The 22,456-nt window shown below is 57.1% G+C and overlaps 1 protein-coding gene across 12 annotated transcripts in view; it reads right to left on the reverse strand.

Annotated features, from left to right (window-relative positions):
• The window catches only part of RAP1GAP2 (RAP1 GTPase activating protein 2), an 81,565-nt gene that overhangs the window by 5,063 nt on the left and 54,046 nt on the right, over positions 1–22,456 (reverse strand). For 7 of the 12 annotated variants that reach the window (XM_069790798.1, XM_069790796.1, XM_069790804.1 and 4 more), the window contains 21 exons: positions 17,538–17,573; positions 16,375–16,419; positions 15,774–15,806; positions 15,219–15,428; positions 14,558–14,661; positions 13,928–14,006; positions 13,416–13,469; positions 12,018–12,101; positions 10,724–10,824; positions 9,904–10,033; positions 9,504–9,659; positions 8,757–8,828; positions 8,242–8,328; positions 7,877–8,011; positions 3,741–3,878; positions 3,242–3,360; positions 2,818–2,931; positions 2,159–2,276; positions 1,641–1,767; positions 288–367; positions 29–67 (listed from right to left, as the gene is read on the reverse strand). In XM_069790798.1, coding sequence (XP_069646899.1) covers positions 59–67; positions 288–367; positions 1,641–1,767; positions 2,159–2,276; positions 2,818–2,931; positions 3,242–3,360; positions 3,741–3,878; positions 7,877–8,011; positions 8,242–8,328; positions 8,757–8,828; positions 9,504–9,659; positions 9,904–10,033; positions 10,724–10,824; positions 12,018–12,101; positions 13,416–13,469; positions 13,928–14,006; positions 14,558–14,661; positions 15,219–15,428; positions 15,774–15,806; positions 16,375–16,419; positions 17,538–17,573 — 2,031 coding nt within the window. In that variant the 3' untranslated portion in view covers positions 29–58. Of the gene's footprint in view, positions 1–28; positions 68–287; positions 368–1,640; positions 1,768–2,158; positions 2,277–2,817; positions 2,932–3,241; positions 3,361–3,740; positions 3,879–7,876; positions 8,012–8,241; positions 8,329–8,756; positions 8,829–9,503; positions 9,660–9,903; positions 10,034–10,723; positions 10,825–12,017; positions 12,102–13,415; positions 13,470–13,927; positions 14,007–14,557; positions 14,662–15,218; positions 15,429–15,773; positions 15,807–16,374; positions 16,420–17,537; positions 17,574–18,742; positions 18,974–22,456 lie in introns of those variants that run through there. The other 5 variants (XM_069790797.1, XM_069790801.1, XM_069790803.1 and 2 more) reach the window with 3 other exon arrangements.

Consider the following 22,456-nt stretch of genomic DNA (forward strand, 5'->3'; position numbering starts at 1 on the left):
TGCACAACACTGTATTACAAACACTCACCTTTTACAAGTTCATGACTTCTTCTTCCTGCTAGTGGCTCTAAACCAAAGAACAGAATATGGGTTGGGTTGCAAATGAAGACGCAAGAAGTCATGAAATCCCTTCCCCTTCCCCTCCCTCACCGACTACCCCTCGCAGGCTCTGCCTCCTGCTCCGCAGCCCCCGCACTCCCCGGACCCCCCGTGCCGCACACCTGCAACCCGGCAGGGCAGGATGCAGCCACGCAGCATCTCGCCTGGCGAGAGCCGCCGGCACCTACCGTGCTGGAGCTGCCGTGGCTGAGCTTGTCGAAGCGAAACTTCAGGTTTGACCTTGGAGAGTTTCTGTTCTTTATATCTGCTGGACGGAGGGGAAAAGCAAAGAAGAAAAGTAATAATTTGTGAACAAACATATTTGCTGAAGCCGTAGTGCTGACTGCCGCTCGCCCAGCCTGACAGCCAGGCACTTCAATAGACTGTCATGAGCGCTACCAATATTTAGTCTATCTTGGCTGAATGTTTGGCAAAATCTGTACATTAAATGTTTTTGATGGAACAAATTGAGGCTTAATTACATTTCACAGTCTTTCTACTGGAAATGCCACTGAAAAGGCTACAAGAAATGACTGATCCGAATAATGTATGGGTGGATTTCCATGTTCTTGGCAGGAAAAATACAAAATAAACACTTTAAACATTAAAAGGGGCTGGTTGAATAGTTCAGAAAATCACTAATGAAATAAGGAGGAGGACCTGTGGGGTGCTGAGGTAGAAAAAGCCAGCCAGACTGCACTCTGCAGCCCAGCTTTTCCCCCGCGTTGTTCCCAGTCACAGAGCTGTTCAGGGTGGATTTGTGCCTCCCTGGCTGTTTTGCAAACAGCTCCTAAATTCATAACGTGCGTTTTCATTTGGATCGTGGTGCCTTACAGCAGGTGCTCTGCTGCATGAAGAAATCAAAGCCACGGTGATCCATGGGCGAGGGGCAAGCGCTGCAGACATCCCCCAGCCCCACCGCGCCGTCACCAGTGCTGTCACCGCAGGACGCACCAGCGAAGGGCCGTTTCTGCCAATTTTACCCTGTCGAATTGCACCTCATTTTGCAAATCAACTGACTGAAACGGATGGAGTCGGTGAGTGAGTTAGCAGCAGGGGTAATGGAGCCAAGACCAAGGGAAGCTGCTTGTTTATTAAATAATTTGTGAGTCATGGCTCGGGCCTTGGAGACAGCGAGTTTCCACAACTATTGCACAAGCCTGTCAGGGGAGAAGGGAGGAAACAAAGCCACAGCAAAAGCCACCCCTGCGCTCTAATTTAGAAGGGAAACAAATTCCCCATGGAAATACCGAAATAAAGCACACGGGGCCGTCTCTCCAGAACAGCCTCGTCAGGATCAGGATCTCAGGACGAGCAAGAGGTTGCCCCACATCCCGTGGGATGCCTGTCCCACCAGGGCGAGCGCGGCCGCTGCTTCGCCCCGTCACCTTCGGCAGCTGCCTGCAGCCCGGGCAAGGCTGGAGAGGGGGCTTCGCCATCCCAGACCCACAGACCCCATCCTGACCCACCGCTGCGGGACCCCAGGGGCTGCAGGAGCGAAGGCAGAGCCGGTGCCTCCCCCCAGCCCTCCCGTGACCCACCTGTGGGGCTCCTGCTCATGATCACGGGGGTGGCCGTGGCCCCCACGCTCGGGCTCTCGCTGCCGGGCGAAGCACTGTAGACAAACACATCCTGCTTGAACGGCGATGCTGTAGACGGCTGGCTTCCCTGCACGGAGAGAGATTGGGACAGGCTTTCACTTGTGAGCCAGCTTTTCTCCCCGCGCCCTGCTGATGCCCCGTTACAGCCCTGCTCGTCAGTGGGAGACCTCAGCCTGACGGAGCGACCTCCCATCCCCAGTGCGCCGAGCGCTGCCCAGTGCATGCCAAAGCTCGCTGGGGTGTTCCCCTGGGCACCCCAACCCTCCTCCTCCCCATACCCGGGGACGGAATCAATTCCCTCGATGCCAGCGGGGAGAAGGCACCTGGCGGGGGGGGCCAGTGGGCGCTTCCCCCACACAGAGACCACCCGAGGGTCCGGAGGCAGCGAGAAGCCCAGGGACACGCGGAGCCGCAGGGTCCCGAGCCCGCGCGTGCCGCGGGGTGGGTTCGGCGCCTACCACGCTGTCGTACTCCTCCAGGGTCTCGCTCTCCCCTGCCGTGCTGCTGAAGCTGCTGGTGCTCGAGGAGGAACGGGAGATGTTCGACCTCCCGTTCTCTTTCAGCTTAATAAACGGCCTAGAAAGAGCCAAAACAAAACAAGGGGCATGTGGTTGTCATTCACAAAGCTTTGTCACTCAGAAGGATGTGTCCCTTGGGCTACGGCAGCGGGGACAGACCCTCCTACGCACCCCCAGAGCAAAGCTGCTGCCGTAGGGATGAACATAGCGGGGTGCTTCTGTAAGTCACCATTTCCAAAAGCATGGGATAAAGCAGCTGGTGGGTGCCACCAGCAGAAACCCCTGGGTCAGGCTGACTCCCCGGCGGCAGGGAGGGATGGGCACCACGGACCTCCCCAGCTCCCGTGCCGTGAGGGTTTGGGCAACTTCTGTCAAATACTGCTCTTTGCTCTTCCTCTTCTTTTTAAAGATGGCTATTTTCAGACCATAAAGGAGCTGCGCTCATGAATCACCAGAATCTTTTTTTTTCCTCCCTTAATATCAAACTTATTTATAGTAAAACCTGGAGATGGTTTTGTTTGACAAAGTTCCTGATGGTCTGTGAGCTACAGGGTGACTTGAGCTCTGCTCGGAGGAGGATGGGGCTCTTCCTGGCTCACCTGTCTTTGTTGGGGCATATTTCAGGGGAGCTTGGGTTGGATGAGGTTTCAGATTTCATTTCTTGGGAAGAATGTCCCAAATCTGGTGTCTTCTGGGCTCCAGAAACACTGTCGCTGAGGGCACAAAGAGACAGGTTGCATGAGTTATACAAGAGACTTAAAAAGGATGGTCAAATTATACTCCCCAACACCAAATGCTAAACTGTAAGAGTCACAGATGCTCTCTGGATACCACCACTTCGATTTAAAACAGAGGGAAGGGATCCAAGGCACAATTCCTCAAACACGGCAAAAGCAGCTCTCATTGCTGGCTTGTGTGGAAAGGGGAGGCTGCGCCCCAGGCAAGGTCTCCAGCACTCACCAACAACTTCTCTAATGTTTAACATGCAATAGGGGTTTTTAACAAGGGCGATGTCAAACTTACCACCTTGTCCTGCTCTCTGCCTGGCTCTCAGAGCCCGTGTGCAGGCGAGGGAACAGCCCTGAACGGCGCTTGATGGGGCTCCTGGACTGGTTCTTGGCAGCAGCCGCTGGTACGGGGGGCTGAAAGCACAGAACTGTCCAGGTTGGAGAGCAAAGCTCCTTCCTTAGAAGCTCCTAAGACTAAACATCCTACGAGGAACCATGCTGCCCGCAATTCTCAGCCTGTGCATCCCGAAAACACATAATGCCAGAATTTCTTTTGTATCTCCTTTGTACTTTGGGGCTGAAAACCCCCAGAAGCCAATCTTTGGTTCTCCCACAAAACAAGCCCAACTTGAGCATTCATAAAATCATGCTCTGCTCAAGTCTTCTCGCCTTTACACTCACTGCCTGTGCAGGGGACTGCCAGACTACGTCAGCACACTGCAGTGCCCTGCCAGGCTGGGGAGAGAGGGATGGACAGAGGGACAGCAGGATGGAGGGCACGTGGCCACACTCACCGAGAAGGTGGTCTTGGTCACCTCACCGCTGTTGTGCGCGATGCCCCCGCTGAGGCTGCCCGGGATGCCGCCACCGTGGTGCTTCTTCTGGCTGCCCACCATCGTCTCCATGGAGTGGCTGCGCACCCGGATGGCTCTCTGAGGCCGGAGGGGACAGGGGACAGCAGGTCATCACCACCCTGCGGGGACACCAACCCCAAACCCCCTCCCTCCCCAGCCCCAGGTCTCCCCCAAGCACATCAGAAAGCAACCTGCCTGGTCCTCCCCCCCGAGAGCCAGCGCACACCAACAACAATCCGGCAGGTAACGGCAACAGCCACTGCACTGCACGGCCGGAGGATGAATCGCCCCTCGGGGAGCCCCACAGCCACAAAATCAGATTTTCCCCCCACTGCCCCCCTGACACTGCGTGCGAGGGACGAGGACTGCAGCTACAGCACCAGGAGTGGCAGACATGAGCCCCAGAGCCCTGCCTTCTGCCTGGCTGACCTCCGAAAGCCCCTCAGCAGGAACAAGGACCACAGCTGAGTTGTAAGCCAGTGTCTGGATGCACACACCCGCCCCGCGATTCAAACTGGACTCGGAGAGGACGGGTCCCAGGTGGAGCCTCCTGCCCTGCCTGCACCTCTCTGTGTGCTGAGGGACCTCTCCAACCTGCCCCAAAACATCCCCAGAGCTGGAGGCTTCACAGCCGCTTCACAAAAGTACTTCTGTTCTTCAGGGCGCTTATGCTTGAAAAATACTTTTAGCCTGAACCTCTGCTGCTGCTGGTTTGGCCCATCCATCTCTAAGAGACCTGGAGATGAGCTGCACAGCATCATCCCCATGGCAGCCACAGACTCTCCCTGCTCCCTTCGGTCTTCATTTCTCCCAACCAAACAGCCCCCTTCCTTCACTCTTCACATCAGCCATGATCCCCCAGGCTCTGGACACGCTTTCCTCCGGATTGCCCTTGCCTGAGCCGCATCACCGAGTCTGGGCGCAGCTTCCAGCCAAGACCCCACCGTGCCCTGTGCCAGTGCTGCAGCCTGGTGTGGCTTCTCCTGCTGCATCCCCGCTGCTGGATGCAGCAAATCAACGACCACGACTGCCGCTGCACCAAACTCCTCCTGCAATCCAACCGCTTGACCAAAGCGCCTGCAGCCTCCTCCCAGTCCGGGCTGAGGGCTGCGTTTCCCGCACAGCCTTAGGCACCTTGCTCACTCAGCAAACCAAAGCCTGTTCCCAGCTGCCTTGAAACATCCGTGTCCGTTTTGGCACAGGCTGGTTTTTATGGGAGCGAGATGCCCAGTGCCAGGCCTTGTGCCCTCGTTCCCTCCGGCTGCCCCGGAGAGCTGGAGCACCACCGGAGCTCTGCGCACCGAAGGATGCCGACGGCCAGGCGTACCTTGCCCAGGCACAGACAAGAAGCACCGAGTCCAACCCACCTCTGCGGCAGAGCCCAGAGATGTGCCGCGCTGGGTATGGACACGATGGGACTCACAGCCCCCGCGGAGCTCTCCACGTCCCCTGGGAAAGGACCAACGGCCGGGCTCTGCAGACATCGGCGGCACAAGCGCAGGAACAGGACTGCTGTAACCTGTTTTGACTCAAACTGTTGCAAGCAGAGCTGTGCATACCGGAGGCAGAGACCTTCTGCAGATCCGAACACTCATCTGGGTGCTTAAACAGGACCTGAACTATTTTTAAAGTCTTCTCTCAGTTGTTGTCCCAAGCACTTACAAATACGGCCGTGAGATCTTTTGAAAGTCTGGCACACGCTATGAAAAGCAGCAGTGAAATGCACAAGTTAAAAAAAAAAAATCTACACCCATATTTCAATTATTGCAGTCACCATAGTAACGGGAGCCCAAACTGGACTGTGATGCCAGTGTGCCAATTAAAGGAAAGTTTCTCTTCGCAGCTATTCCCTTTGAATTGCTGCTGCGCTATCCGCTGCGCCATGGCTACCTCTCCTCCAGCCCCCTGAATCCCAGCTGAAGGTAAAGAGATTTTGGAGGAAACAAGCCATCAAGGGCGAGATTTCTGGAGATGCCCGGCACTGCATCCACGGTGCGCAAGCACCAGTTTGCTGCTGGCTCCAGGGGTTACTGAGCTGCAGGCGGACCTGCACCAGGGTAAGTGGGAGCCGCAGCCCCGAGCTCTCACCGAGACCCAGCCCGTGCCAGGGACCACGGCCACCCCGACAGCCCCGCGCTGTCCCCTCCTGCCCATGCAGTAACAAACACCAAGCAAGAGTCCATCAGACCTGATTTATTAGGGTCAGGAATTCATACAAAATTTGACAGTGTTCGCAGATAAAAGTAACCGGTTGCTTGCTTTGCTGCCAGCAGCTCTGGCGGCCGCTCGTGCCGTGCAGGCAGGAAGGTCTCTGCCCGGGGCTGCCGAGGCCGCGGAGCTCTGTGGGGCACCCCGACACCCCTTCCCGGGGTGGGGGGGCTGGCCAGCGGCTTCTCTCCCCGCAGCAGGGAGGCGAAGGCAGCCCTCTCACCTGCTCAGAGCCCAGCAGAAACAAGCTCCGCTTTCCTCTGGGCAGCCGGTCAAAACGAAACGGTGGGGATCAGGTCTGGCCCCCTCCCAGCCCTCTTATTTACCGTCTCTCCTCTCCCCCGTTCACTCTGACAGCGCGCGGTGGAGGACATAAGCTAGCAGGCAGCCCAGCAGCGCGGTCCCGAGGCGGCTGGGCAAACGCAGCCCAGCCCGGACCGCGGAGCTCACCGCCTGCCCCGGCACACCCTGCAATGCCAAGAAAGCAAAGTCCACTTTCTTGTACGCAAAAAGCGTGCAAAAAAATGATTATTTAACACCAGCGCCTCAGACCCTGAAGCGAACGCTGCGACGTGACTGCCCAGCATCTCCATTGCTACGACGTATCTCGTACCTAAACGGGACACACCTGAGCCTCCACCCACTCCCGCAGCGGGGGACAGGGAGGTGCTCACCCCTCCTCTGGAGCCGTTGGGTGCAGGATGAGGTGACTCATCTCCTACCAGCGCCTGTTTCTCTGTACTACAGAGAAAACTGTGCCTATAAGGTGATTGCAGGAGTTGTCTCCGTACAGCCCCAGCCAGGGCAGCTCCTCCACCCGGGACAGCGACGGCCACCCCCCACCAGCACCCCTCCCCGCTGCAGATGCAGCTAAAACGGCCTCTGCCAGGCAGAGCCGACACACCAGGAGCAGGATGGGGAGAAGCGTCGGGGAGCTGCACGGACAGAAGCACAGCCACGGGCGTCACCCACGGCAGGGACGCGGTGCCCTGGCTGGGGGGCTCCGTTGAACACCCCCCTGTGAGCGCAGCCCAGATTTACACGTGCCAGCCCTTCCCACCACTGTCGCAGCAGAGCCTCACCAGAGACTTCTGGCAACAGCTCGTCCCCTGAGACTCAAGAGCTGCCCCTCCATTTCGAGGAACGTCCCCTGCTCCCAGCTGGTCACTGTCCCTACCTCCAACAGTGGCTCAGTTTCATCCACATCATCTTATCTCATTTCTTTTTCTCCTCCCCCCGTTTCTCCCAACCCGCTCTCCCTTCTCTCCCCTTACACCCCCAATAACCCCTCCCAGCACACACTCAGCACCATTTCCCCTCTCCGCACCCAGCACCTCTCGTTGTGTCTCCCGTTTAACACCACGACAACCACCTCCTGCGCATCTGCTGTGGCAGCCACCCCCGGGCGTCCTCCCCCGCCAGCCCGGGCCCCGTCCTGCAGCCAGGGTGGCACAGCGGGGACAGCCAGCACCCCGGGGACATGAGCAGGACTTGCCTTGCAGCAGCGAAGCCCGACTGCAGGCGCAGCCCGCGCTGGGGTGCTGGCCCTGGACCGAGACCCCTCCGGAGACACGGTGAATGCCAGAGCACGCTAGCGGGAGAGTTGGTGCTCAGGGGCTCTGGAGAGGTCACCCCGATGGTGGCACTGACCAACAACGCAGCCTGCGCCTGCTCCCACTGGGACCAGCTTGGGGATTCACTGGGTGAGTGGGTGGTGGTGGCAGCGAGCTCCCACCTCCTCCCGCCGCGCTGCTCTCAGGGGACATCTCTCGTCCCCCGACGCTGCTCATCCGCACCTTCCACCAAAATGTGCTTTGCCAGCCCCGGGTGCGTTTTAACTCCGCTTTTGGCAAGGGACAGGGCTTTACCTTGAAAGACTCCAGAAAGCCTCCGTGACCCCCGTTCTCCAGCTTGTCCTCCTCCGGCCCCAGCCCCAGCATGGTCTGCGTGTGCCCGTGGAGCTCGTCGTGAAGGTTGTCCAACAAGGCGGCCCGTGTCCGGTCCTGGGGGAGCGAGAAGGGGCTCAGCCGGGGGTACCGAGGGAGGGGGGCAGCGGCACCGACCCGTGGGGTCCCGCGGCCATCGAGCGAGCTGAGACACGTGCACACTCCGGTCACTCGTCCCTGCAAGCGCTGACCCAGCTCAGCGCAGGGAAACGCGGCTTCGAGGAGGAATGCCGACGGCCTCCCCGCGCCTGCCGCGGCGCTGGGCAGGGGCGGGTGGGCGACGTTACCTCCAGCTTCGCAAACTTGTCGGACTTGCAGCAGGCGTTTTCAGCATTGATGAGCTTGGTCAGCAGGAACTCCCGGAACTCGGGGCTCTGGTGGGGAGAGAGCCACGGTGGAAAACACCCGCTGTCGTAAGACTCTGCGTATCTCTGGTACCGGAGCTGTACCGACCCAAAAACCGAGCTCACAGCACCCTGCAGCCCCCTCCAGATGTGGGAGCATTGGTGGAAAACCCCAGATGGGCTCGGGGTGCCCTCCTGCGCTGGCCGTCCCCCCCACACTGGCACAGGTGCTGCCCCGGCAGCAGAGCCGCAGCTGCCGCCTTGCACGGGTTATGCTGTGTGATGGTGCACAGTCTCCCGCCCTACCATAAACCCCATGGGCCTCACTAGAAATCAAAATAAATCCATGTAAATTCCAGAAGTCATGTTTTCCCTAAGCAGGTGAGCTTGGAAACATCTCAGGCATACACATATTTTTTTTTTATGGCTTGGAACATGCTTCCCATCTCAGCTCTTACCTTCTGGAATACTGGCGGGCTCGGAAGGGGCGGCCCGAAGGAGGGGACATCTTCCCGGGCCGTGACCGACACCTGTGGAGCCAAGAGAAACGTTATTGCTGTGGGTGCAGCAGGGCAGGGCATCACCCAGCACAGAGATGTCCCTCTCCTGGAGGGTGGCCAGTGTGGGGCTGGCGATGCTCTCCCCAGCCCAGCCCCGCTGAGATGCACCAGCGCCTGAGAGCCAAGGGGCACCCCACAGCCCTCGCCCTGCCAGACAGACCGCTCCTCCCCAGCCTTCATCCATCATCGCTCCCGCTTTCATGAGAGAGTTAACCACGCACGCTTTTTACATTTACTTCCTATGAATTCTGTTTTCATTTGTGGCTCTGGTTCTCTTACTAGAAAACAGAGAGGTAAGAGGGTTTATGCTACCTACACTTGAGTGACGTGTTAGATGGGTATGAGCTGTCTGGAGGCTTATTCAAACACTGAGTAGCATCAAAGTCTTTAACGAATGAGCATGCTATTATACATGCACATATTTTATACACATATGTATGTAAACACATTACGTGATAGTGCATACATAAATATACGGGGGGGGGGTGTATGTATGTTTAATACACACATACATACATCAGTTAGGTGTAATACTGGCTGTATCACTGAGCACACGGGCAGGGCAGCCACTGGGCAGCTGCCTCCAGACCTCGGCGTGAGATGCAGAAGCAAAACTGGGCACGTGCAAGTCGGGATTCCCCTCACCTTGTATGTCGTGTTATCTGCCTCGGGGTTTTCCACCTGCACGACAATGTAGGCGTGCAAGAAGTTGGAGGCGATCATGTCTGGGACAAAAGGCGTGTTCTCTTCTTGGAAGATAATTGCCACAATGTCGTTGCCAATGTGCCTCTTCCTCTGGAGCTAAGCAGAAAGGGAAAACATCTGGTTGGTAAAGCCAGGCGGCTCTGCTCCCTCGGGAGCAAACACCAGCTCCGGGCGCGCAGGCTGCCGCGCACCGGGGAGCCCACCCGGCTGCTGCCCGCGCTGCCGCCCACCCGCCGAGGATGCCGCGGCGCTGGGGCTCGGCGGCTGGCGGCGCTGGGCAGAGCAGCGCCAGCGCACCCCGGCTCAGACGCTCCGGTGCGGGGAAGCTCATCTCTCTTACTTGTTGTGTGTCTCCTTCGGTAAAAGGCAGCTTTGTAGAGACATGAAACATTATCTCCCTGTCCCTGAACACCGTGTACACAGACTCTGCTCCCGTCTGGCCGTGGCTGACATCCAGACCTCCTCGAAAACTGGAGACGAAGGGAAAGGCAGGGAGAAACGAAGAAATATTAATTGAAAGCTTAGCAGAGACCGCCGGCGGCTGTCAGGGGACAGGGTGATAGAACAAACCAGCTCATTTATCTTTATCTAGTAGCGAGCAAACGGGAAAGAACAAACCGTGCGTCATGTATTGTAACCAAGCATCACCATCACCCGTCTGAAATTCAGGGTGTGCGGCGGAGCGGTGCTGGCTGGTCGGGGCTGACCGCAGCCGGGGGTGCCACTCACGGGACCGGCAGCCCCAAGTGCTGCTGCGGTGGGCTGCCCGCGCCTGCCAGCCCGCAGCCCTCACTGGCAGCAGGGGGTCTCTGGCCCCACCGTGGCTGCTGCAGCGACTGCCCTGGAGGAACGCCGTGGCTGAGTCCACAGCACCGGATAGGGCGAGTTTCCAAACAAAGTTCCTTTCGTCTATGGCTGAATATAGCCAGATTTTCTCACAACCTCAAAACTGCAGGAAAGGAAGTTTTTCTCTCTTGGCAGCTCCAAATTTTTTTTGGAAAACTCCCCCGGCTTTGAAAAACAAGCCAAAGCTATATTCGCTTCTGCTCTGTACATCCCGCTCATGAGTGAGATGACTTCTGTTCTCACATGGTAGATATTTTTACATATGACATGGTCTCTTGTTAAATGTATTTGTAAAATCATTCTTTTTAACTTACCCTTTGAAGTCCTGGAGTGTTATGGTGTCTCCCAGAAAACTTAGGAAGTTCTTGAAGGCAGTGCTCTCTTCATTATTGCCAAACAACTCCTCCTCTTGGGTCTACAAAACACAGGGCGCATCTTTTGAGAGCCCCAGCCCTGCCTGTTTGCAGTAGACGCCGGCTCCCGGGGGAAGGAGGAGGGTCTGGCCACGGCTCTGCCACCGCGGCATCGGTCTGACGGAGCCACAGAGGCCCCTGTGCTGCCTGAGCCGAGCGTGACCAAAGCCACCATCCCCAGTGGCTGCCACACGCGAGGACAGCCCTGCGCCCCTGGGGACCTCCCGGTGCTGCTCCTCTGTCGGGCTGCGGGTGGTTCGGACACGACGACCACGGACACCACTAAGGCGAAAGGTCCCTTCGAAACGCGCCTTCTTGCGTGTCACCCTGCTCCGAGCATCTTCTTAAAATCAAACCTTGCTATCAGCAAAAGTGCCACAGCAACAGGGAAAGGAACCCGTCCCACCCTGGCTCTGATGGTGATTTCTGCTCAGGCCACCTCTCCCTGCCTGCCCGTCTCCTGCCACCTCCTGCCCCATCCACAGGGTCCCCGGGGACACGACCAGCACCTCGTCCCGGGGTGCCTCCGCTCCCCAGCTGGCACCCGAAGGCGATGCTGCTGAGAGCGACTTCCGACCAACAGCAAGGACCTTACGATAACGTTTAGGAAACACCAAAACACAAATGGATTCTACACTGGAAAACCCAAGTCTTCATTGTCCCTTGCGTGCTATATTTCAAAACAATGAGACCTTAATTATCATCTTGCATGAATTACTCAATCCAAAATAAAATGCAATATGTAGAGATAATTAGAGTGCCTGTCAGAATAATCTCTGGTGAGTTATAAGACTGAGCTGCCTCTGCACTCCCCATCCGGAGTCCCTCAGCTAATAGCATTTTCAGCAAACACATGTCTTCATAGCCCACAGTCCTCCCAGACAACTGTAACTGTTTCAGTGTCTAAACATATATCTGATTAAAATACCACGCCTGCTAAAATCCATTTTCACATCCACTTTTCCCTACAGCAGCTTGTGGGCTGATTTCCATACTGAATTTTTTCAGTCACATCATTTTTTAATGAGTCGGGGAAACATCCAAGCAATGAGAAATGCATTATTAGTGAGGACACCCAGTAACACGACGTGTCACACGTGACAGAATTAACTGTAGGCCTGAATTTGCACTTGTGAAACACAGACCTCTGGCAAGCAGGGATGCGCTCCGCAAGAACGGCACGGGGATTACCCACCTGCCTGAACTTCTGATAGATCACACCAAACTTGAACGTGTTGTTGACCTCATGTTCATCATAAGACACTATCATCTGGGATGCCTGCAGTAAAACAAAATACGAATTATTTCATTTGGTAGTTCAAAACGTGATGTCCGGCAGAGCAAACCCTGCTCGGCACGCGCTGCTGGCCAGGCTCATGGCTCCGCTCGGCACGCTCGCCGTCGCCCACTGGCCGCGGTACGGCTCCTTGTGGCGGGCAGTGGGGGAGAGCCCACCGGAGCTGCAGTGGGGTACGGCAGCAGCGCCCGAGGGAGTGGAAGGGGGGCAGAAGCCAAATTTCCACATAATTAGGCCAAAAGATTTCAACAGTGGCCCCAGTTTTGGTTATCAGCATCCCTGCAGCCTGCATCGCCGACAGACTGTCTGGATGCCTGTGGGCTTCAGGTGGGCACGAGCTGTGGCCCCAGCGCCCAGGCATGGCGGGGGGGGCACGGGGAGCCCTGACCTCTCGCAGGTTTTCTGGGGGAGTTTGGGGCCCTTTGGGTGCAAATAATGGCAGTTCCCACAGCGCTCCAGCCCCCCAGTCCCAGCCTCGCTCTGCAGGGACCGAGTCAGAGACGTCCGTCTTCCCCGACTGGGCATCGGCTGTTCTCAAACTTCCAGACAAGGGTTTGATAGCAACATCAATAATGACAATGGATGAACAAAATCAGTTTGACCTTGGCTACATCAAAGGGTGATGAAACTGCCTTATAACTTACTGCTATGCCTGCCACAGAAAAAGTCTTCAACATAAAAGGTACTTGAAAATGATGGATGTGCTTTGTACCTTCCCGGGAGCAGGTCTCTATGGCAGCACAAGAGCGCACACAAGGAGGAGCGATCCCAGAACAGGTGAGTCAGTCCAGGTACGTCACCAGTGGGGACTGCCACCCGGACAAAAAACCCCAGCCCCCGCAGTGACCCACCCACCTCTACATCTATTCCTGCAGGGCTTCTCGAGCACAGACTCAACCCGTCTCGCTGGGTTTCAAGCAAACCTTAAGGCACCAAACCAAGACCCAGGTTGGTTTTACACCCCACAGACAGTCACCCTTCCCTCCTTCCCCATGATCCAAGGGCAGATTAATACCAAAGTGCCATCGATCCTTGGTGGCCACTTGACAGAACAAGACAGTGGCAGGCTCATGCCATCAGATGGCCATTAGCTAACCTGCTGCCCAGACGCACGCATGGCCCACCACCGCTGCACCGCTCACATCCCCTTTGCAGCTCTAGAGAGCTAGAAAGATGCAGTACAAATATCCGTGCTCTCTACCAAAGCAGCTGTTGGATCTTGGAGAAAAGGGGAGGGTTAACTCTACCTGACCTTCCCTGCTGAATACATGACCAACTTGAGGTAAGTTACCTCACCTTGGGGTACAGAACCGGGTTAAACTTCAGCCCGGAGGCATCGTCGCAGAAGGCCTGCGGGCAAGGGGAAAGAGCAGTCAGTGCCGGGTCTCCGGGTGCGCAGGACAGACGTCCCTGTCCTGCCAAAAATCCATGGCAAGGCTGTGAATGTCTTATAAATGAACGAAACCCAGACTCCGATTGCAGGAGCTCCCCTCTTCACATCCTCTCATGGGGATGCCCTGTGGCCTGGCTGGTACCAAACTGAGGATGCAGGAAGACAAGTCAAAGGTGCTGCCACGTCCTCACCTCTTCCCCCAGATATCAACCAGTGACCTGCCCAGAATCAGCAGGAAACCAACAGCAGGGCCAGCGCTGACCACCACCCAACAAGCGCCCTTGGACCTGAGAGCCCAGGCACTGCTGTCCAATGCCACCCAACGCTGCCCAACGCTGCCCAACATTGCCCAAGGTGCCTGGCTCAGCGGCGCAGATTTTGCTGCAGGTATCCCCGGCCCAGCCCGGGATTTTACCTTTGCAATCTGGGGGATACTAGGGAGCTTGCTAAATCCTGCCAGGGGGATCCTTTCATGCAACGTCTTCACTTTGGACCTAGCAAAGAAAAAGAAATGAGCAGACATCAGGCAGTGTCTAAGGCAAAGAGACGCCGGCTGCAGCCCCCCACTGACCAGCCCTTTAGCATGCATGCAGGGCTACTCCACTGGCTGTTGGGAAACGATGTTCTGCAGAATTTGTTGGGCCTGGTTAGTAAGCAAAAGCTCAATTTTTCTTCTCATCTCTGCAGCTCTTAAAATATTCATAGTCTGGAGGGAAATGACATGATGGTTCAGACGCACTGGGTCCTGTCAGCTTACAGAGGGATGGCGATAGATGTGATTGGTATTATCCCGAGTCACGGAGAGGTTTACACTCAGTTTCAGTGGGTTTAGCAACAGATCAAAGTCTCATGTTCATTATCAGGGGTCAGGCAGTCCCAGCGCAGATACAGTAAAAGGATGCTGCTGCTGCTCCCCATTCCACCCCAACCCCCTCCATGTGCGACAGCCAGCGTGCTGCCACCCCGGCTCTAACATTTACTGTGGAAAAAAACAAGGGACTCCTAAAGAGAAAATATTTTGTTAAACAAAGCTTTTTTTCCATACCTGAGTATAATCCTTAAATATTCAGTGCCATCTGCCTCCTCACACTTAATAGAAAGGATCAGATTCCCAAGGCTGCTGGCTGTACAATAAAAATTTAAGTGATCCTAAAAATAGAAAACAGCGCGTTAGGGGAGGCAGCTTGCTGATGGCAAGGACGCTGCCCCGCGTCCCGGCCGGAGCAGAGGACTCGCCTGCCATCCGGACACCCTCCCGCCCTGGGGCACACACGCTCGCACCCCTCCTCGTGGGGACCAGGGCTTTAATCCCTCTGCCCATGGACTTTAGCACTCTGCTCTCCGCTTTGTGCAGAGGGAGAAAGAGGATTACGAGACTGTGAGCAAGAGGGCAGGCAGGCGGCTGCCGCGCCGGGTCCCCCGAGCCCGGCCGAGCCCCAGGTCCCCGCAGACAGGGCAGGCTCAGAGCCCGCGTGCCCACCCGCTGTCCTGGGGGGGCCCTGCCAGCTGCGGGGGCCGGGGCAGAGGCTGTGTGCGTGGCCATCACTGCCACGGCCGGTAACCTGCCAGTCCCCTCCTCTCCTTGCAAAGAGGGAAGTTGCAAAATTTGCCCATTTTGCTCACAGTTTTAGAACTTGTTCTTTTTTTCTTGGGGGGGATATGCAATTTTCAGCTGATCAATTGCCCCCTGCGGCAGGGGCACCCACCTTCCCCAGAAAATGCTTCCTGTAGGCTCTGGCCTCTCCTTTGCACTCCAGCTTGTAGCCGTAGGTGCTGGGGCTGAGGTTCTCCTCCTCCTCCTCGCAGATGCTGCTGTCGGACGAGGTGGGCGTACCGAGGTTTTCCGGGTCTTCGATCCAGTATCCCCCGAACTGGGGCAGGATGATCAGCGGGTATGGGCTGCCCTTCTCTAGGATCTGCAGACATGTGCCCATGAGGGGTCGGGCAGGACCGGGGTGCGGACGTGGGGTGCAGGGGCTCATCGCCCCGTGTCCTTCCCCCCCCTCCCCACTGCCCTCTCCCGCAGCAGCCCCAAGCCCCGGCACAGTGGGGGACAAATCCAGCCCCTCTCTGAAACCTCTTCTCTCTCTCCTAGAAGAGGGCACGTGCTACCGAGGAAAAGCAGCAACGGCAAAGGTGGGGACGGGGAGCATGCTTTGCGCAGCTCCTCTCGGAAACAGGATCTCCACCAATTCCCCTGTTACTGGCAATTTTGGAAAGGCATTGGCCTGAAGGCGTTCAGGGTCGTTCAGGGCACCCACCTCATCGATGCTGGGGTACGGGATGTAGTCTTCCTGAAAAAGGAATCAAAACAGCGCGTATGAGACTCTCTTCCCCACCAGCCGTCCCTTAAGACCACAGCCTTGCACATCCAACGCAGGGAGCGCACCTGGCCGCCCGCTGCACTGGTCCCTCCTGTCCTAACACCCTGCACCGAGTGCCAGGCGGTAACAGAGAGCAATGCTGCCAGGTGAGGTCACCATGGGATGGGCACGAGCCTCGGGAGCAGTGTCACCGCACTGCCCGGGGACGCTCGGGGTCTGCAGGAAAGCACTGCAGCAGGGTAAATCATTTTCCAAAGGGGTCTCCGTTATCGGCATAAGCTTCTCAGCTCTGCGGCAGAACCCAACCATTTTACAGAGCTCACTGCTGAAATACACAGGTTTGGACATAAAGCTGGATTAGGGATTTACAGGCACCACTCTCTCATCTTTGCAATTCAGTCAGTGCCTTTTTTTTAGACAACATTTAAATCCTTTTTAGTCCTTTGAGTGACTATCTTTGACTATACACATTAAAGCCCTGAGATAAGGCGGGGGTATGACTTGAAAAGATCCACACAAGAAACAAAATTCAACCAACCTTATGTTTTTGGCTTCCAGTTCTCTGTTCCTCAAGTTTTGGTGCCTGTTTGGAACAAAACAAATAAATCAAATTATTAAGATGTTTTCAACAACACAGATGAAACCACAAGAGTATTTTGCTACACAGAAATCACTCTGACATAAGTGGCATGAAAGGAGGGGGGTTCTGCCCGGGATGAACAAGGCAGAGCTGCCAGCATGCCAGGACAGACCCCGTTGTAACACAGTGAAAATGGGTGACGGGGATGTGGTTGGACAAGACCTGGGACACAGCAACACCACACTGAAAATGTCTAAATGTGAGGCAGGTTTCCCAGGTGCCAGCACAGCACCAAACACAAAATGCCCCATATCCCACTCCAGCTTCACCTTAATTCCTCCGGGATGGGCTCCTAAAGGAAATCCCTGCGCTGCCTTCCTGCGGTGCAGGGACAACAGCCGCGACACGTGGCAGGGCGATGGCCCCGACCATCTCACAGTGCCTGTCCCAGGCAGGAGCGCCGGGACGGCAAACCTTGCTAGCGCTCGCCCATGCCGGGGGAGCACCGAGCATCCCGGCATCAGGGCTGAGTGCCACCTGCCCGCGTCCCTCCCGTGGGCACCCAGGGACACCCTGGTCCCCTGACCCTCCTCCTCGGGCAGATCCTGATGTGTTTTAGCGTGGGACTAGAGAACACCTTGCCCTGACCCAAGGGGTACCGAGACAGTGCTTGACCCAGCCGTGCTCTGTACCAGAGCCTGTTGTCTGCAAAGACAGGCAGCGGCGTCCTGACTTTACCAGGGAGCAACGGGACCGCGTCTCTGAGTGTGTGCCCCTGCCTGGCGACACACAGGCCAAGACCTAAACCTTCTTCTGCAAAACTGCTCGGGGAGATGCAGAACAACCTCGGAGGAAGACGCTGCTGACACCACTGCTTTCCCCCCACGCACTGGGGCATTTCTGCACAGCTCTCTGCAGGTTTGAGCTGGGAAGCGCCTGCCGTGCCCCCTTTCAGCGGGGCTCACACAGCGCTGGCGACTTCAGCAACAATTCAAACCACGTTACGATCGTACAAGGCCTCCCAACACGTTAAATGTACGAGGTGCTGTGGGATTTGCATCCTTGCAGCCTCTGCCGGGTGGGGAAAGTCCCGCGTTACTGGCATGCACGCTGCTGCTCACCTGCATTTTTTCCAGCATTTCGAAGAATTCTGCAGACTGAAAAAGAAAAGAAGGAAACCTCCTGTTCAATTAAAGCAGACATGAGGCAAGCCAGCCCAAGCCAAACCAAGGCAGGGACACCGGACCACCCACCTCGTACTGGGCGCTCTGGCTCTGGCCCTCAACAGGAACAGGAATAAGGGTCTCTGTCCATAACCGATGGCATCTGCCTTCAACATGCCCCATCCAGCCCCACCGCCAGGCAGGGACAGAGCCCCGCAGCCGCCCCGGCTTCCCGGGGCCAGTGGCCATCCCACAACAAGTGCTCCCGCTGCAGCCGCAGGCAGCGCACGGAGCAGCGACCGGCAGGAGCTCCCCACCTCCCTAACTCCTCCTGCTCTGCATTTCATTTCCAAAGAAGCCTGAGAAGACGGGCCGAGCGATGCTGCGGCGCTTGTCGCACTCCCTGCTCGCGAGCGGGCGGCTGCCAGCCACGGGAGCTGCCGTCCAGCCCAACTCGGAGCTCGGGCTTCACTGCTGCGTTCGCCATTCCCAGTAACGCTCAGCCCCAACAATTTCCCAGCCCGCTCTGTGTACAGTTTGATAATGGTTCTTTAGTCGCTTCTTTTTCTAATCACAACAGTGTGGGCACCATCGGCTGGGCAATCTCTTTGGGTTCCTTTTGTTCCCTGGGTGTTTTCTCAGGTCTCTGAGGTCCATGTTTCCCGGCTCTCTGCAGCAGTGATGTGGGCTAGAGGTGCCAAAGGGAGAGCGGAGCTGCTGGTACAATCCTGCCCTGTGGGACAGGGGACAGCCCGGCAGGAGGAAGGGAAGGAGAGCACCCGCCGCGGCCATGCTCTGCTGCTCCGCAACGTGCTGCTCGCTTCTGCAGTGTGGGCGCTGGATCTCGGGGATCAGGCGGGGAGAAAACCCAGATGGCTGCCAAGTGCCGCAGGGCGCCCGGCGGGGCCGTAGGCAGGGGTTTTGCTGAGGACATGGGGCAGAGCTGGTCCCACGGCGGGCAGAGGGATGGGGTACGCTTGTCCTGGCCCCCACGGCCCTCCTGCTGCTTTGCAGGCCCCCGGCAGGCGGGGGTCTGTGCACACAAACCAGCAGCAAAAAACTTCCCTTTGGAAATGAAACAGGCGCAGACCGATCAATCCAAAGAAGCAAATAAATCCTCTGGCAAACGAGACACCTAGAGCAGCCCTCCCCACGTCCCTTACCTCGCAAGGTGCAAGCCCTGGGCTCTGCGCTTCACCGGCTGTGGAAATGCCGGCAACGCGGCTGCCGGCGAGGCTGGGCTGCCTGTGCAGGGTTAATGGCCTACTTGCCAAACGAACTAAAGAGATTAGCGAGCCCCAGGCTCCGATTAAAAACCCTGCTCCTGCGTGGCTCCTCTGGAGAGCAGCCCAGAGCTCGTCCTGCTCCCCCAGCCCACCACTGCCCGGCTGGGGGGCTGCTGCCTCCCTCCCCGGCCGTGCCGGTGCCGCAGCCCCCAGAGCATCCCAAGCCACTGCGGCGCACGCGGCTCCTGCGCCTCTGGAAACGCTTAGCGTGGGGGGCTCCGGGCCAACAAACCCAGAGCGGGAAGAGCCCCTCGCCACCTCTCCACAAGACGTGTTAAAGCCACCTCTGTCCTGCTCAGCTGCCCCTTTCCGCAGGCAAGGGGGGGAATTTCAGGAAACCCTCGTCCTCCCTGATCCCCCTGCGCTGCCCAAAGGGACCCCGGTCCCGGCCGCCGCTGAGCTGCTCTGGGGCTCGGCAGGCGCCAGCCACCTTTTCCACTCGGTCCTGAACCTCAGCGGGACGATCCTGATCCCTCATCTGGCTTTTCCTGCTCTCAAGTACACACAAATAAATTATCTAGTCAAACTATGGCTGTAAATATTGGGGCACTCCCAGTAAACTAGCAACTGGCTCTTCTGGAGACATGAAGCAGCAGCAGCAGCATCCCTCCTCTCCCCCAGCCTCCCCTCACCTCTCCTCTAACCCACGTTTGATCCCGGCCACCCGCTGCGCTCCGGCCGCAGCCGACGGGCTCATGGCTCATAAGGCCGAGGAGAGGCTGGGACCACGGCAGATGCTGCCGGTCCAGGAGGGAGAGCAGAAAGCGGGATGAGCAGCCCTAATGCTGCTGGCTATCAGAAATGGTTTGCAGAAGAGGGATGCGAGATTTGGGGCAGAAGGGGTCACAGCATGGGGGTGATTTTTAGTAAGCTCTCAGAATAGACTGAATTTCACAAAAGACAAAAAAAGAGAGAAAAAAACAGAGGAGGAGGTGAAGAAATGAAAATCGAAGACCAAAGGAAAACCTCAGAGAGATTTTCTTTTAATAAATGTGGAGAGCAAAGGTCAGTTTTACAGCACGAGCAGCCTAGTGATTGCCCTCAGTGACACCAGCTGGGATGGGGGAAAGATGCTGCCAGCACAGGCAAGGACTGCCGTGGCTCAGAAGCAGCCCTGGCCGTGTTTCTATGCCCCGTTTTTATCTACTGCACCTATGGGAGGAAAAACAAACCCTGGGCTCAGAAGGGCTCTGTGCCCAAAGCTGGAAGCACTTTAAAAAGGCTCTTCCTTATTTTGAGCTTGGTTTAGATTCCAGTTTATCTTCAGGTCTCTGCGATGGAGCAATGCTCTCTGAGTCAATTAAAATAGTTTCCAGGTCGCACTCTGCCAGCAGCCAGAACCAGAGAACCAAACTGCACGGCAGCACCAGATCCACCTGCTAAAGCAAGTTCAGCAGAAAATGTGTACATGTACTTAATAAAGCAGACAGCAGTCTGTACCCTTTAGGGATTTATGCATACTTAAAGCCAACTTTCCTGGGCCACAAATATTTTGGTAATTATTGTGGAGACAATTACACCTTTGTGACACCCAGCAGGAAGCAATGCCACCTGCCGCTGGCCCAGCCAGCAGGAAAGGTTACACTCACCCAGCCTGGGTCGCTGGGACTGTCTGCTCCAAACTAAACCTGCATCTGCTTCTTAAATGCAATCAAAAGGCAACACCAGAGTGGACAGCTGCTTCCCCGCCACCTTCGGCAGGACAAACCTGCCCAGCAGCTTGTCCTAACAACCTCAGAAATGCAAAATACTCAACCCGAAATGGTATAGTTGCTATTCCTTTCCTGCTCACGTGTCCTCACCCCTCACTGCCGAGCGTGCTACGCTAAGCGTGAGAGGAGACGGACAGTCACATCCCAGTGCTTTAGCACAGAAAAGTTCGTGATTCCCCTCCGTCAGCACCACACAAGACACGGGGTCCAAAGCCGAGCCGGCTGGAGCGCACAGTGCCTGTTCAACCGCCCCAGCACCCCGGGCTGAGGTTAGCGAGGGGGTACCTGCGGACGAGGGGCACTCAGAGCAGAAGCTGCAGCCCAGCCAGTAAGTGCCTGCTTTGCACGTTTCCAAAGAAAATGACACCCAGAAAGAAAACCCTGCACCGGGCGGGAGCCGCCAAGGATGGAGCACAGCGGGGCAGAGCTCTGCCCAGCAGCCCCCCCCGCGGCGCTCCCCCCGTGGGTCGCACAGCACTCACCAGCAGTCCCCTTAAGAAATCCATCATCTTCCCGGCATCACCCCACCCCGCATCAGCCACGCCGCCACGGCTGCTGCCGCGACCGCGCTTCCTCGCGGGTGGCCAGCAAAAGCAGCCGAGCCCCAGCCCGGCCATCCAGCCCCAGCCCCGACACCTCCCTTCGTTAATGTTTCTCCCAGCCAGAGGCACGGCAGGACTGCTGCTTTGTTATTTCAAAGGGTGGCTCCCCTGGGAGGCAAAGTGCCCGAAACAGGTTGGGCAGGAAGCGGGTGAGGGTTTGCAGGGGGGACAGGGAGGCGCCTGCTGGGATGCACGGCCCCACAGTGGGATGCCCAGCCCCACGGGGGGATGCGCTGTGCCCCTCGGGAGGGCACTCACAGGCAGTCTCAGCTGACGGGGACTTGCTCCTGTCCCTGCTCCAAGGCCTGTACCTACCCCCTGTCCCTCTCCATGACAGTAAGTCTTGCACAGATTTCTGGGAAGCACCTTAAAGTCTACCAAGAGCAGGGCAGAGCAGGGTGAGCACCAAGGATGTCGACTCAATGCACTCATGCCGTGCAGCATCTGATCGCAGGCTCGGCTACGCGAGCGCTGAGCGACCGCCCAGCATCCCCCACGCTGACCGTGACGGTCGGGGGACCAAGCCGACATCTCCAGAAGGACCAGGTCTCTGCCTCCCAACCACAGTCACCCCAGGTTTCCCATCATCAAGCTGATGGCTCCTTAATCCTTGACATCTCCTCTCCCAGGCAGCTCCAGTTCCATCTCTTAAATGTCAGCAAATACATACCAGCCCCTGCCTTTCAAGAGCCGACGGCAGCTGAGAGCAAAGCGGCAGCAGGGGCATGGGGAAGCTCCAAAAAAGGAGACGCACAAACAAACCCAGTGGCCCACAGACAGCCCCCAGCCTGAAGACCATAGGGATTTATTTCTGTTTGGCACCTCGGGAGCTACCTGCGCCTGGCAAAGCAGTGTCCACGCAAGATGCAGGATCTTCCTCTGCCGCTGCCTGGCTAGGGTGCCAGCATGGCCAGCCACGACCACAGAGGCTCTGCCATCACCATCATAGCGGGGACTGAGGGAGGGAGGGAGGACATGCCACGGGCTCCCAGCTCTGCCTCGCCTTTCCAAAAGGACAACCTGTGCCATCTGTAAAAGATTCTGGAGCCCTTTAATCCTGCTGTAAAGCAGAACAAGTCAGTAATCGCCTTTTAATTGCTTTAATGACGTGATTATAAAAATGAAGAACCAGCAGTGAAACAGGCAGCCTCCAGCCTTGCCCGTGGAGACCAGTCCCCCGGTGTGTCCTCAGCCAAAGCCATCACCAGCCTCCCCCCAGCCACAGCACCCACAGCGAGACAGGGCTGTGCAGCTTGTGATGAGAGAAGAAACGGCCA

Source organism: Haliaeetus albicilla, chromosome 9, assembly GCF_947461875.1.
Source record: "Haliaeetus albicilla chromosome 9, bHalAlb1.1, whole genome shotgun sequence".
NCBI classification, from domain to species: domain Eukaryota; kingdom Metazoa; phylum Chordata; class Aves; order Accipitriformes; family Accipitridae; genus Haliaeetus; species Haliaeetus albicilla.